The following is a 17,028-nucleotide window of genomic DNA, read 5'->3' on the forward strand; positions in this document are numbered from 1 at the left end:
TTAATAGAATCCTTAAGGAAAAGAAAAGAAGGAGAAAACATGTCGTGCTATTGAAAGGGCTAGAAAACTTAAAATAGGAACTATGAGGTAGAATACTAATGAAAAGCATTATTGCTAAATGAATTCAATTCTCAATTCTGCCATTTAATGCTTATGAGTCTTGGGGAAATTGTCTATCCTGTATTATCCTCAATTTCCTCCCTTTGTAAAATGGGGATGATGGACCCTACTAAAGGGATTGCTATACAAACTGAATGGTAAATGTAATTTAAAGCATCTAATACAATTCCTGGGGATTACTAGGTATGAAATAAATGTTAGTTCCTTCAAGAAAGAAAAAGTGTGGGAAAAGTTAACCACTTAGGTTGATATGGAGGCTCCCAGAGTCAGAGGAGGGAAATATTTATTTCTTCAATTCTGTCTCTAATTTGAGTAACTGCTTACATATTTGATGGATGAGTTAGATGGGACATAAGACATGATGCAAAAAAGAAAAAAAAAGAGAATAATTACATACATACATATAATAATACATAATTGTTTCTATTGTTAGGATATTGCAAGTTATTTTTTTTATTGTCTGTATACCTTGAGAATAATATTGGCAAAATTTATCCCAGACTTCCATCTGCATAGCTTACTTTATGATATCAACTTACCCTCATAACTCTACATGCATGAATGAAAATTCACATAAAGATCAATCTAAGTACAGCAGAATTAGGAAGGTGTATCTATTAAGTCCATGCAAATCTTCCATAAGCATAAATATAGACACAGATATAAACTGAGATAGCAAAAAACATAAAATTATTAAAAAAATTTTTTTAAGTTTATTTATGTTTGAGAGACAGAGCATGAGCAGGGGAGGGGCAGAGAGAGAGGGAGACACAGAATCAGAAGCAGGCTCCAGGATATGAGCTGTCAGCACAGAGTCCGACGGGGACTTGAACCCACAAACTGCGAGATCATGACCTGAGCCAAAGTCCGACGCTTAACCAATTGAGCCACTCAGGTGCCCCCAAATAAAATGAGTTTTGATAATCTTTCTTAGAGTCTTAAAGTTCTCAATAGGCTTGTGTTATTTAATTTATATTAATTAATTTTTATGGTTTTAGGGATATATATATTATAGTATATTTACTAAATAAAAATAATTAACAAGTACATATTTTTATGAAAATGGCCAAGTGAGAAACTCTGGGCCAGAGTAGGAAAAAAATTACTCTAAGAAAATGTTCTTTATCTCAAATAATTTAGAATTTATGCTGATATTACCAATAATTTAAGATTTATATGAATGGTGGAAAAACAAATACCAATAAAATCACTTTGATATTTTAAGTTATTATGGCCTACATTTTATTTTATTTTTTTTTAATTTTTTTTTTTTAAAGAGTTTTCTTTTTTTTTTTTTTTCAACGTTTATTTATTTTTGGGACAGAGAGAGACAGAGCATGAACGGGCGAGGGGCAGAGAGAGAGGGAGACACAGAACTGGAAACAGGCTCCAGGCTCTGAGCCATCAGCCCAGAGCCCGACGTGGGGCTCGAACTCACGGACCGCGAGATCGTGACCTGGCTGAAGTCGGATGCTTAACCGACTGCGCCACCCAGGCGCCCCTGGCCTACATTTTAAATGCACTACTTGACTACCCAAAGCAACATTATGATTCAAATACTACATTTTACAGATGAGGAAGCTGTGATAAAAAGGGATTAATTTGATATGCTTAAATGCAAAGATTACAGGGCTAGAATTTTAGCCCCATCCTATGACTCCCTTTCTCTGTCTAGAATACATCTTAAGATGTACATCCAATGTGGGGCTCGAACTTACAACTCCAAAATCAAGAGTCACATGCTCCACTGACTGAGCCAGGCTAGTGTCCCTCTAGTATATATCTTAAGACAGACAAAAATTACAACTGCACCTAAAAGGGAGAGTGTAAACAAAAATTCGATGAAAAAGCTACAAGATATATCAAGGACAGTGAGGATTCATGAAAGAAGAAGCATAGAGAGTGATTTATTATAGATAAATCAATATCTTAAAGAGTATTAAATGCAAAGCTAAAACATTTAGAACCTTTACTGTATGCAACAGATTAGAAAGTTAGAGTTCAGGGTAGGAAAATGGCATGAAAAAATATTATGAAGGTATACGTAAGTGATATCCAAGATACAGTGAAATAAAGAGAAGTAGAGCAAAGAGTCCCTTTAATGTTGATATCTAAATATAAATTGAATGATCTAAAATGGAATATTGGTAGCAAAAGGGAAAGAGAGAAAGTAATGTTGTGAAGAAAAAAAAAAATCACAAAACCAAGAGACTGAATGGTTAAGTTATGTTAAAGGTGAGAATATGTAATAGCTCAAATATTTTTAAACATTTAATTTACCTGGTTGGAAGCTGTATAAGTAAAATTGTAGTGAGCTTTCATTGGCTGATTATCTTCCACCACTGTGACTTGTATAACAGGATCTATCAACCCAAGGATTTTAATAGTCTCAAATGCTAATGTGTTTCCTTCCTGGTATGATGAATGTGTGCATATCATATCTAATTTGTTCTGAAAAGAAGTATATAATAGTGTAAATTAAGTAGAAGTTCACTGCATACAAACCTGAAATAACAAGTATACAAGTGTGAAACAGAAAAAGAACCAATCTTCTATCCCTCCATTCCCTTCAGTTCTCCACATCCACGTAGCATATATAAATACACTCATTAATAACTCTTTTAATTTTTTGTACACATGCCATAAAATTTATTTTCAGACATAACCTAAATTAGCCATGATGCAATTAATATATGTCTCTTCTCATTCTAGGTGTAATGTTGATGAAGAATAACAGTTTTGGCCACAAAGAATGTAAGAAGAAAACCAACATCTAAAACAGAATTGCTATTAAATATTCAAATTTTAGCTTTGTGCATAGATTTTTCACCTTCACTCAAAATCCATGACAATTATTGCTGTGACTGGTATATTAAACCTTTTCAAATATGTTGACATTATTTTTCTAGGTCATGTTGCTTAAACCAGACATAGAACTTTAAGATGTCTGAAGATTTCTTGTGCATCAATTTCATCATATTACATATAAATACTAAAATTTAAAGTAAAAATGTATTTATAGTTTAACAATTTAAATTTAAAAATTTAACAATGTATTTCATTTATTTCTATTGAAATTAGGAGGTAAATGTAAACATCTTTTCAAAAAAAATTCCATGATAAAGGCCTAACCCAGACATTAACAAGATACATGTTTAGCTGTGTATCCAAGGAAAATACTTACATTAGAAACTGAAAATGTATATAAAATGTATCTGCCATTTTGTATGGTATCTGAAATGGGAAAAAATAAAGATATCAGATCAAAATGTAATTCTCTATTGTTAAATTCTCTATTTTTACAGTATAACAACTAAGAAATTTGAAAAAAATATGGTTTATTAATGAAGCAAATTAAACAGATTATCTTTTCATATTAAGGTTTTTGATCACCTCTATACACAATAATCTTGGTAGTTTATTATCACAGTAAGTTAATGTAATGAATACATATGTGCCTCATCTAATTTTTCAGAGATGGCTAAGATATTTATGGAAATTAAGAGAAAGAAAAATTTACAGTAAAATGTACATAAAATAAATTCATTATTTTGAATGATACTTTATCTATTGTTAGTAAAATAAACCATGTAACATTCAGCTTATTTTGGAAGACGTGGCACACCATAATTTTATTCTGTATCTTAAATTTTTTTCTTTATTTGAGGAAATAAAGTGAATCTGCAGACATGTTAAAGACTGAACTAAACTTTAATGAGGAAAATGGAACAAGACAATGATTTTATTTAAAAAAAATTTTTTTTTGTTTCATTTATTTTTGAGAGAGAGAGTGAGAGACAGCGAGAGAGAGCACAAGCAGGGGAAAGGCCAGGGGTGGGGGTGGCAGACATAGGATCCAAAAAGGGCTCCATGCTGACAGCAGTGAGCCTGATGTGGGGCTTGAAGTCACAGACCCTGAGATCATGACCTGAGCCAGAGTCGGATGCTCAACCAACTGAGCCAGCCAGGCACCCCAAGACAATGATTTTCTATACTATCTATATATGTGATACAACTTTTTATTAATATTTTTATTTAACAGAGAAACTGAACATTATGGCTAAAATAATTTGAAAGAAATAAAGTGAAAAAAGGTCAAAGGAATTCAAGAACATATAATATTTTTTCAATAACATTAATTTACTTAAAATTTATCATAGTTAATGAGATAAAAATCATAAACTGAAGGTCATTTCATGGTTTTCACGTTTATTTACGAGTTGATTATTTAGAAAATTCTGATTTTAACTTTTCGAGGCACATACCTATATAGATACCATATTAGATGACCAAATCACATATCCATATTTAACCATCTTCTTATATGAAAGTAAATTATCAACATACATTTTCATGAGTAGAAAGAAATATATTTGGGTATATTTATATAATTTGAGAAAAAAAGAATAGCCTTAAAACCAAGCTCCTCATCCTACCAATACAGATATGATCTCAACAACATTCTTTAATTGATGATCACAAATAATTTAGTTCAGCAGGAATCCAATCTCTTTTTTTTATGTGTTTATTTGTTTTTGAGACAGAGAGAGACAGAGCACAAGCAGGGGAGGGGCAGAGAGAGAGGGAGATACAGACTCTGAAGCAGGCTCCAGGCTCTGAGCTGTCAGCACAGAGCCCGATGCGGGGCTTGAACTCACAGACTGTTAGATCATGACCTGAGCTGAAGTCAGACGCTTAACCAACTGAGTCACCCAGGCGCCCCAGGAATCCAATCTTAAGTAACTTTTACGTAGTAAATGTTTGGAACCTATTATCATGACAGAGCTCACCCTAGTGTGCTTAGACCCTAAGGTATTTGAAACCGAGCAAGAAGGCTGGTGTGCTGAAGTAAAATGAGAAATAGAATGAGAAATAAAGAGCAGTAGGGGATAACTGTGTGTGTGTGTGTGAGCTTGTGTGTGTGCACACATGTGCGAAGGTACAGATCACCGTCAGTGGTCTAGGTCTTGGTAAAGTCTATGGTTCCTAACTGAATCATCTTTTAAAAGATGATTTTAAAATCTACCTGCTGGATTGTAAATAAAATGTACATGGAGTTTGAGAAGAACTATGGACATAGACCAGTTAGGGAGGTATTACAGTAATTAAAATGAAAGACAGTAATGATAGTGGTGGAACTGATGAGAGAACTAGGTCAAGGGAGAACCAAGAGAGATTCCTAGGTTGTGAGAGAAAATGGTCAACTGAAGTTTTTTGGCATCTTGTAGAGATGAAATTACCATCAACTGACAGGTAAGACTGTAGGTGGAGCAGATATATTGCAGTAATCTATATGTTTATAGATAAGACTTAAAAATGAACATGAATTTTTTAATAGATTCCATATTTTCAAATTATAAGAGAGCACAACAATGCATAGACTATTTCTTGAAGTTAGAGATATTTGGATGTTTCACACACATACAAAGACATATGGGATATTTAACACATCTGAGAAGTAGTGGGCTAAAATAGGAGCTAAACTATAATTCTTTGTACACATATATATAAAACAAATACCTAAGAGCCTTCTATTAAAAGAAAAGATAATATGAAAGTTAACACATTTATTAGGGTAATTATAATTGACTAAACCAATATTTTTACTATGGTGTAATTATATATTAGCAAAAAATGGCTCATTGTTTATTCATTTGGATTACTGAATTTTCAAGTTTGGGGCTCATGAAATAAAATTAAAGACAATAATTAAATTGTGAAACATTTATATGATAATATTCTTACCTTAAATAATTTAACATTAATTAACTAAACTTTTAAATGTTTGTTTTTTTACAGTAATAAAATTTTAGTTTTAACTATTACAACCATTTAAGAGAGTTGAAACTATGATACAATTTATATATCTGTGAATTTATTAATTACTTTAATTAAAATTAATAATCTAATAAAAAAAGATATCTATACTTGTCAAAAAACTTGACAATGAACTAATAGACAAAACTAAATATTGTAATTTAATATTGATAATTTAAAGAACAATGTTAAATTTCAGAAAGTAACCTCATAGACTAAAATAGATAAAAAACAAGAATTAAAAAATAAAGCTTGTGACATTTTTTAAACAGATGCATATATCAATAAAGGCAAATGTTCCCTCATCAGAATGAACATTTAAAAGCATATCACATTAAGACTTACTTTTAGTTTCACCATCATCCCAGAAAAAGTCTCCTTTTGCTGTGTTATCTTCATCTAATGCAACTATAAGTCCTAGAGGGTTCTTTCGGCTGTTAAGTAAGTTTGGGAGATTTGTTATTCAAAGTAAATTTATAATAGTGAAATATCCTATAAATAAGTCCATTTCAACCTAATGGATTTGTAGGAGTACTGCATTCATGTGAGAACATTGATATCAATAAAATTTATGTCTATACTTACTAATAATTTGTCCACAAGAAAATAATTTATAAATAAAAATAAATATAATAAATATAATATGGAATTGTTTGGAGGCTAAGTAGGACACAAGCAAAATTGAAACAGTATAATGATACTTCAATTCAAACAAGAAAAATTAAATATACTTTATGAATGCAGAATATATTTAACATGTATTTGCAACACCTCAATTAACTCTACCTTGCAATTTATCAGGGATACATCTTATATACATAAAAATGAAAAGTACAATATAAAAAATTTAATGCAGAGTGCCTGGGTGGCTCAGTCGGTTGAGTGTCAGGCTTCAGCTCAGGTCATGATCTCATGGTTCGTGAGTTTGAGCCCAACGTCTGGCTCTGTGCTGACAGCTCAGAGCCTGGAGCCTGCTTCTGATTCTGTGTCTCCCTCTCTCTCTGCTCCTCCCCTGTTCATGCTCTGTCTCTCTCTCTCAAAAATAAATAAACATTAAAAAATTAAAAAAAAAATTAATGCTCAGTGGAATATCTAATAACCTTAAAAAGCAAGCTAATTCTATCCTGAGACATAATAAATAAATTTTTTTCCTTAGTTATATATTACTGTAGGTTTTTAAACCTAAAATAGTACCCCTGAGGCTATGCAGTCCAGGCAACTGCTCTGTATACAACATATTCCATCCTGCATACACTCACCAAAGCGTATGCTTCTCTTGTTCAATACAGCTCTAGAATATAACTAATTTGTTGGAGAACACATTCAAGAAACAGTTACAGTCTGAATAATCAATTGTAGAATGACAAAATAATTACATTACTAGCACACATTCATTCACTCATATATGTGTTCCTTCAACAAATATTTAGCGAAAATAGGGAGCAGATTATGAGTCAGATGTTATTATTGGTTTGGGGACTAAAGCAGTGAAAAGTCAAGTCCCTGCCTTCATGGAGTTTACAGTCTAGGGGAGTGAACACACTACCTATACGACTCCAGATATTCTTAAGGTTATGAAGAAAACACAGGAGGATAAGGAATAGAGAGTGACTATCTCTTGGGATGTTGTAGAATGTGAGGAAATATGTGGATTCAATATAACAACTTATGTGCCCTTTTGAGCCAGAATTTTCAAGTTTCTTCTTTTTTTCCTAAATATTTCTGTAATTTATTCTTAATGAACAACTTAGTTTCTGTCTTGTTCTTTCCCTACACAGAATTTTCCACCTCATTTATCAATTTATTTATTTATTTATTTTTTAAATTTTTGTTTTCAACGTTTATTTATTTTTGGTACAGAGAGAGACAGAGCATGAACGGGGGAGGGGCAGAGAGAGAGGGAGACACAGAATCGGAAACAGGCTCCAGGCTCTGAGCCATCAGCCCAGAGCCCAACGCGGGGCTCGAACTCACGGACCGCGAGATCGTGACCTGGCTGATGTCGGATGCTTAACCGACTGTGCCACCCAGGCGCCCCTCATTTATCAATTTAAATGTAAAACATTTTAGCAGAAAGAAAAATGTGTCATTTACATATGGAAAATCTAAGTATGTAATTGATTTTTTAACAATTATATAATTTAAGTTCTCATATTTTTATTAAGATAAGGACTTAACTTTAATTATACATATTCTATAGAGAATGTCAGCACATTTTTGGCACAAGAAATAAATTTATAATCTAATTATGTTCATTCTTTAAGTCAAGCAATTTGTAATAATGTATATAATTTGCATTTTTTTAATAAATGATGATTATATTTAAGAATTCCCTCTCTACATAAATATTCTGATGAAAAAAATGAAACAATCTTTGATTCTTTTTTTTTTAATTTTTTTTTCAAAGTTTTTTTAATTTATTTTTGGGACAGAGAGAGACAGAGCATGCACGGGGGAGGGGCAGAGAGAGAGGGAGACACAGAATCGGAAACAGGCTCCAGGCTCTGAGCCATCAGCCCAGAGCCTGATGCGGGGCTTGAACTCATGGACCGCGAGATCATGACCTGGCTGAAGTCGGACGCTTAACCGACTGTGCCACCCAGGCGCCCCTCTTTGATTCTTAATAAAATAAAAATATTAAAACTTTAATTATATTTCAGATTTAAGTTAATGATTTGTCATTTTACCTTGCATTTGTAGTTACAGCAGGTTGTTGAATGGGGATAACATAACCTCCTCTAAGATGTAATCCTATTTTGTCTCCTGGAAGGTACATATTAACACGTTGTTTTTTCCATGGCCTTTTTGCACCCTAATGTTTAGAAGTTAGGAAGATTTTTTTTAGTATTTGTAAAAATTTTAATCCCATTTCACAATAATTTGAATTTACACATTGAAATAATTTTTACTGTGAGCAATTCAGGTCATTTAAATGAATACTAATATACTGACTCTGAACTTTGAAAAAAATTTTTTTTCAGTTTACTGAACAAAGCAGGATAAAAATAAATCTACTTTCCCCCCTAAAACAAAAACCCAACTTAGAGAAATCCATTTCCCCTCTATGATAATTAGTACTCTTACTTAGCCTTATTTTTATTGTTTGTTCTTGTTTAAAAAGCTTTTAAAGATCATTGTTTCTATAAAATAAAGAGTCTGCTTAGCAAAAGTAAGTGATCTACAAAATGATGCCTTTTAAAATAAATACTTCTTAAAGGTCTTAGTCAATTACAAAAATAGGTTGAATATGAATGCTACCATATTGTCTTTTCAAAGTTGAAATGAAAATCTTTCCCAAATTTTTGAATGTACCATTATAAAAACAAATGTTTAGGATTAGCTCAGTACTCAATTCCTCTGGCATTAAAATAAATATATAAAGTAGGAAAAGTATTAAAATGAATCCCCACTCCTTACTAAAATTACGCCTGACTTATTTCTGTAAACTAAAAATAAGTAAGACTCCAGGGGGAAGATGGCAGCATAGGAGGACACTGGGCTCACCTCATCCTGCTGACCACTTAGATTCCACCCACACCTGCCTAAATAACCCAGAAAACCACCAGAAGACTAGCAGAATGGACTCTCCAGAGCCAAGCGTAGACAAGAGACCCATGGAAGAGGGTAGGAAGGGCAGAGAGGTGGTGCGTGCTACATGGACGGGCTGGAGGGACTGGGTGGTGGAGGGGCACCACGCCAGGCAAGGCAGAGCGCCCGAAGTCTGGCTTGCAAAAGCCGAGGGGTGGGACTCGTGAGTTCTGACAGCCAGTGGGACTTAACATCTAGAATGTTAAAAGTCAACAGCTCTGCTCTCGGAGACTGGGGAGGGTGAGACAATGCAGGGAGGGAGAGTTGTTGAGCCCGGGAAGACAAAGCTCAGCTTGGCATGGGAACAAAGGTGCTGGCAAGTGCCATCTCCCCCTCACATCCCCCAGCCAAAATTCCAAAGGGAACCAGTTCCCGGCACCAAACTTGCCTGCACTGTGCAAACACCCAACTCTGTGCTTTTGTGGATCCATCCCTCCAACGGGTCTGCCTCCCTCTTGGTGCTGCAAGGCCCCTCCCACAGAGGACCTTCCACAGCAATTCAAGCTAAGCCTGCCCCTCCCGCCCCTGTGCACCTTGAGGATCCACCCGGGCTAATATGCCAGATCCCACGCAAGCCTGGCAGTGTGCAAATAGCCCAGACAGGGGCCACAACACTCCAAGGTGAGTCCTGCCCTTGGGAGAGGGGAAGGTAAGGTACACACCAGTCTGACTGGAGCCCCAGCGGGGGACTGGGGGCAGACATCAGGTCTGACTGAGGCCCTGCCCACAATACAAGTTACCCTGGACAGCACAGGGGAAGTGCCCTGCAGTTCCATGCCATCCCAGGGACTACCCAAATGACAAAACAGAAGAATTCTCCTCAAAAGAAACTCCAGAAAGTAGCGACAGCTAACGAATTGATCAAAAACAATTTAAGCAATATAACAGAAAAAGAATTTAGAATAATAGTCATAAAATTAATTGTTGGGCTTGAAAAAACACATAGAGGACAGCAGAGAATCTATTGCTACAGAGATCAAGGGACTAAGAAACAGTCATGAGGAGCTAAAAAATGCTATAAATGAGGTGCAAAATAAAATGGAGGTGGCCATAGCACGGACTGAAGAGGCAGAGGAGAGAATAGGTGAATTAGAAGATAAAATTATGGAAAAAAAGGAAGCTGAGAAAAAGAGAGATAAAAAAAAAATCCAGGAGTATGAGGGAAGAATTAGAGAACTAAGTTATGCAATCAAATGGAATAATATCCATATCATAGGAATTCCAGAAGAAGAAGAGAGAGAAAGGGGCTGAAGGTGTACTTGAACAAATCATAGCTGAGAACTTCCCTGATCTGGGGAAGGAAAAAGGCACTGAAATCCAAGAGGCACAGAGAACTCCCTTCAGACGTAACATGAATTGATCTGCATGACATGTTGTAGTGAAACTGGCAAAATAAAGGATAAAGAAAAAATTCTGAAAGCAGCTAGAGATAAACATGCTATAACTTACAAGGGTAGACCCATAAGAGTAGTGGCAGACCTACCTACTGAAATTTGGCAGGCGAGAAAGGAATGGCAGGAAATCTTCAGTGCGATGAATAGAAAAAAATAGACAACCAAAAATTCTTTATCTAGCAAGTCTGTCATTCAGAATAGAAAGAGAGATAAAGGATTCCCCAAACAAAAACTGAAGGAATTCATCACCACTAAACCAGCCCTACAAGAGATCCTAAGGGGGATTCTGCGAGTGAAATGTTGCAAGGACCACAAAGTACCAGAGACAGCACTACAAGCATGAAACCTACAGATATCACAATGACTCTAAACCCATATCTTTCTATAATAACACTGAATGTAAATGGACTAAATGCACCAACCAAAAGACACAGGATATCAGAATGGATAAAAAAACAAGACCCATCTATTTGCTGTCTACAAGAGACTCATCTTAGACCTGACGACACCTTCAGATTGAAAGTGAGGGGATGGAGAACTATCTATCATGCTACTGGAAGTCAAAAGAAAGCTGGAGTAGCCATACTTATGTCAGACCAACTACACTTTAAATTAAAGGCTGTAACAAGAGAAGAAGAAGGGCATTATATAATAATTACAGGGTCTATCCATCAGGAAGAGCTAACAATTATAAATGTCTATGCACTGAATACAGGAGCCCCCAAATACATAAAACAATCACAAACATAAGCAACCATATTGATAAGAATGTGGCAATTGCAGGGGACTTTAATACCCCACTGACAACAATGGATAGATCATCTAGACACAGGATCAATAAAGAAACAAGGGCCCTGAATGAGACATTGGATCAGATGGACTTGTCAGATATATTTAGAACTCTGCATCCCAAAGGAACAGAATATACTTTCTTCTCAAGTGCACATGGAACATTCTCCAAGACAGATCACATACTGGGTCACAAAACAGCCCTTCATAAGTACAAAAGAATTGAGATCATACCATGCACAATTTCAGACCACAATGCTATGAAACTTAAAATCAACCACAGGAAAAAGTCTGGAAAACCTCCAAAAGCATGGAGGCTAAAGAACACCCTACTAAAGAATTAATGCATCAACCAGGAAATTAGAAAATAAATTAAAAAATATGTGGAAACAAATGAAAATGAAAATACAACAATCCAAATGCTTTGGGATGCAGCAAAGGCAGTCCTGAGAGGAAAATACATTGCAATCCAGGCCTATCTCAAGAAACAAGAAAAATCCCAAATACAAAATCTAACAGGACACCTAAAGGAAATAGAGGCAGAACAGCAAAAACACCCCAAACCCAGCAGAAGAAGAGAAATAATAAAGATCAGAGCAGAAATAAACAATATAGAATCTAAAAAAATTGTAGAGCAGATCAATGAAACCAAGAGTTTGTTTTTTGAAAAAATAAACAAAATTGATAAGCCTTTAGCCAGGCTTCTCAAAAGGAAAAGGGAGAGGACCCAAATAGATAAAATCATGAATTAAAATGGAGTTATTACAACTAATGCCTCAGAAATACACAATTATAAGGGAATACTATGAAAAACGATATGCCAAAAAACTGGACAACATGGAAGAAATGGACAAATTCCTAAGCACCCACACACTCCCAAAACTCAAATAGGAAGAAATAGAAAACTTGAACAGACCCACAACCAGCAAAGAAATTGAATCAGATATCAAAAATCTCCCAACAAATAAGAGTCCAGGACCAGATGGATTCCCTGGGGAATTCTACCAGACATTTAAAGCAGAGATAATACCCATCCTTCTCAAGCTTCTCTATTTTGGAAAATAGAAAGGGAAGGGAAACTTCCAGACTCATTGTATGAAGCCAGCATTACTCTGATTCCTAAACCAGACAGAGACCCAGCAAAAAAAAGAGAACTACAGGCCAATATCCATGATGAATATAGATGCAAAAATTCTCAATAAGATACTAGCAAATCGAATTCAAGAGCATATAAAAAAAATTATTCACCATGATCATGTGGGATTCATCCCTGTAGGGCTGGTTCAACATTTGCAAATCAATCAATGCGATACATCACATTAATAAAAGAAAAGAACCATATGATCCTGTCAATCGATGCAGAAAAAACATTTGACAAAATTCAGCATCTTTCTTAATAAAAACCCTCAAGAAGGTCGGGATAGAAGGAACATACTTAAACATCATAAAAGCCATTTATGAAAAGCCCACAGCTAATATCATCCTCAATGGGGAAAAACTGAGAGCTTTCCCCCTGAGATCAGGAACACAACAGGATGTCCACTCTTACCGCTGTTGTTTAACATACTGTTGGAAGTTCTAGCATCAGCAATCAGACAACAAAAGAAAATCAAAGGCATCGAAATTGGCAAAGATGAAGTCAAGCTTTCACTTTCTGCAGATGACATGATATTATACATGGAAAACCCGATAGACTCCACCAAAAGTCTTCTAGAACTGATACATGAATTCAGCAAAGTCGCAGGACACAAAATCAATGTACAGAAATCAGTTGAATTCTACACATTAATAATGAAGCAACAGAAAGACAAAGAAACTTATCCCATTCACAATTGCACCAAAAATCATAAAATACCTAGGAATAAACCTAACCAAAGATGTAAAAGATCTGTATGCTGAAAACTATAGAAAGCTTATGAAGGAAATTGAAGAAGATACAAAGAAATGGAAAAACATTCCATGCTTATAGATTGGAAGAATAAATACTGTGTAAATGTCAATACTACCAAAAGCTATCTACACATCCAATGCAATCCCAATCAAAATTGCACCAGCATTCTTCTTGAAGCTAGAAAAAGCAATCCTAAAATTTGTATGGAACCACAAAAGACCCTGAATAGCCAAAGTAATTTTGAAGAAGACCAAAACAGAAGGCATCAAAATCCCAGACTTTAGGCTCTACCACAAAGCTGTAATCATCAAGATAGCATGGTATTGGCACAAAAACAGACACACAGACCAGTGGAATAGAATAGAGACTCCAGAATTGGACCCACAAAAGTATGGCCAACTAATATTTGACAAAGCCGGAAAGAATATCCAATAAAAAAAAGACAGTCTTTTAACAAATGGTGCTGGGAGACATGCAACATGCAAAAGAATGACACTAGACCACTTTCTTACACCATTCACAAAAATAAACTCAAAATGGATAAAGGACCTGAATGTGAGACAGGAAACCGTCAAAACCCTAGAGGAGAAAGCAGGAAAAAAACCTCTCTGACCTCAGCCGCAGCAATTTCTTACTTGACCCATCTCCAAAAGCAAGGGAATTAAAAGCAAAGATGAACTATTGGGACCTAATGAATATAAAAAGCTTCTGCACTGCAAAGGAAACAATCAACAAAACTAAAAGGCAACTGACGGAATGGGAAAAGATATTTGCAAATGACATATCAGACAAAGGGCTAGTATCCAAAATCTGTAAAGAACGCACCAAACTCCACACACGAAAAACAAATAACGCATTGAAGAAATGGGCAGAAAACATGAGTAGACACTTCTCTAAAGAAGACATCCAGATGGCCAATAGGCACATGAAAAGATGCTCAATGTCACTCCTCATCAGGGAAATACAAATCAAAACCACACTGAGATACCACCTCATGCCAGTCAGAGTGGCTAAAATGAACAAAGCAGGAGACAACAGATGCTGGCGAGGATGTGGAGGAACGAGAACCCTTCTTGCACTGTTGGGAATGCAAACTGGTGCAGCCTCTCTGGAAAACAGTGTGGAGGTTCCTTAAAAAATTAAAAATAGATCTATCTTATGACCCAGCAATAGCAATGCTAGGAATTTACTCAAGGGATACAGGAGTGCTGATGGATCGGGGCACTTGTACCCTAATGTTTATAGCAGCACTTTCTATAATAGCCGAATTATGGAAAGAGCCTAAATGTCCATCAACTGATGAATGGATAAAGAAATTGTGGTTTATATGCACAATGGAATACTACTTGGCAATGAGAAAGAATGAAATATGGCCTTTTGTAGCAACATGGATGGAACTGGAGAGTGCTATGCTAAGTGAAATAAGTCATACAGAGAAAGACAGATACCATATGTTTTCACTCTTATGTGGATCCTGAGAAACTTAACAGAAGACCGTGGGGGAGGGGAAGGGAAAAAAAAGAGAAGGAGAGAGCCAAACCATAAAAGACTCTTAAAAACTGAGAATAAACTGAAGGTTGATGGGGGGTGGGAGGGAGGGGAGGGTGGGTGATGGGTATTGAGGAGGTCACCTGTTGGGATAAGCCCTGGGTGTTGTATGGAAACCAATTTGACAATAAATTTCATATTTAAAAAATAAAATAAAAATAAATAAGATTTTATACTAAAGAATATAACTTTATATTAGTCACATGCAACAAACATATACTTGCCCATGTGTAACAAAACATGTATACCGGCACAAATAGTACCATTATCCAAAATTATTCATTTTTTATAAGAATCACACAAATGCTGACAACAGATAGGCTATATGTTTGGAATTAAGTTTCCACATCGGATGTTTCACAGTATAATCCTTGTGAGTCTATTATTATATTAAAGTTACTTACAGTTTCATAATCATACCAAGTAGCATTAGGGATATATGCACTCACTGTATCTGCTCCCTAAAATAAAACAAGATAATTTATATGTTTTTCATTTGTTTACTTTTATCAGAAAAGTATTATACCCAATATTTCTATGTTTTTCATTTGTTTACTTTAATTTGTTTACTTTTATCAGAAAAGTATTATACCAAATATTAAGTTGGGTTTTATTTTTTTTTTATTTAAAAAACAATTTTTTAAGGTGTATTTATTATTGAAAGACAGACACAGCTTGAGCAGGGGCGGGGTAGAGAGAGGGGGAGACACAGAATCAGACATAGGCCTAGGCTCTGAGCTGTCAGCACAGAGCCCAACGCGGGGCTCAAAGTCACAAACTGCGAAATCATGACATGGGCTGAAGTCAGTCGCTTAACCAACTGAGCCACCCAGGTGCCCCTAAGTTGGGTTTTAATAGTCAAGAAAAAAACTTCCTTTGTATTGTTACATTCCCATATTTGTTATAAATAATAATCAACAGACTCTTTTATTAGTTTTATATAATATAATAATTTAAAACACACCAAAAGCAAAGTTGAAATTAATTTAAGTAGCAATTGAAAAAAACAATGCACACTTGCATTTGTACTGTCATAATCTACATGGTAATTGCAAATGTGTACACATTAATTTTTGTATATTTCCATGGGCATATAGACTTTTAAATGATAGATAAAACCAAATATCTCACTCCACTACATTTTCAATATGGTCATATGATCAGCTGACTTTCAAGAACCTCTTTATCTAAAAGTTAGCAAAATTTCAATGTCTATGTATAGTTAAATGAGAGTTCATTGTTATTGCTATGGATTTGATTTCGATTCCATAAATAAAGTTGTCTTCTTAAGAAGAATACTAATTTTATATAATTTTATTTCCACAGTTACACATTATATATTTGAAAAGCATAAATCTACTTATCATTTTTATTATTTTTAGCATTTCTTCTACATTTTAGAATTCAATTCAACATTTATCAGGTTGAATCAGTCTACTGAGTAACATTTATTACCAAGTTATGTTTTTTGTTTTTTATAATTTAGTGTGGATTTGGTTATAAAGTTTTCCTTTAAAAGCAATAAATGTATTAGAGTTGTAAAACTTACCTCTTTCAAGACTGGAGTAATAAGTAATGAGGGGCCCCATAAGAATTGAGTGTCCTCAGTCCAGGTATTCATATCCTCATAAAACCTAAGAATAATGACAATTTGCTACATAATGCCATGTTTACAATATAAAGGTAAAGAAATAAGTTTATCCATATTCCTTCTTGGGTTTATCATTTCAGTCTTTTCCCGGGAATTATTATTAGCTTTAATTTTTACTTGTTTGACCTGTCATTTTGAATCTATGGTTCTTATATCTTTATGGTTCATCTGACACTCAAGAAAGAAGGAAGGAAGGAAGGAAGGAAGGAAGGAAGGAAGGAAGGAAGGAA

The 17,028-nt window shown here is 34.8% G+C and overlaps 1 protein-coding gene across 2 annotated transcripts in view; it reads right to left on the minus strand.

Moving 5' to 3' along the window:
* SI (sucrase-isomaltase) overlaps nt 1–17,028 on the minus strand; it is a 176,541-nt gene that overhangs the window by 56,222 nt on the left and 103,291 nt on the right. For both annotated transcript variants that reach the window (XM_040480663.1, XM_040480662.1), the window contains 6 exons: nt 16,697–16,781; nt 15,552–15,608; nt 8,625–8,749; nt 6,283–6,371; nt 3,305–3,354; nt 2,401–2,571 (listed from right to left, as the gene is read on the minus strand). In XM_040480663.1, the coding sequence (XP_040336597.1) occupies nt 2,401–2,571; nt 3,305–3,354; nt 6,283–6,371; nt 8,625–8,749; nt 15,552–15,608; nt 16,697–16,781 (577 nt within the window). The remainder of the gene's footprint in view (nt 1–2,400; nt 2,572–3,304; nt 3,355–6,282; nt 6,372–8,624; nt 8,750–15,551; nt 15,609–16,696; nt 16,782–17,028) is intronic.

The sequence above is a fragment of the Herpailurus yagouaroundi genome, unplaced genomic scaffold (assembly GCF_014898765.1).
Source record: "Herpailurus yagouaroundi ecotype Mexico unplaced genomic scaffold, PumYag 159, whole genome shotgun sequence".
NCBI lineage: Eukaryota > Metazoa > Chordata > Mammalia > Carnivora > Felidae > Herpailurus > Herpailurus yagouaroundi.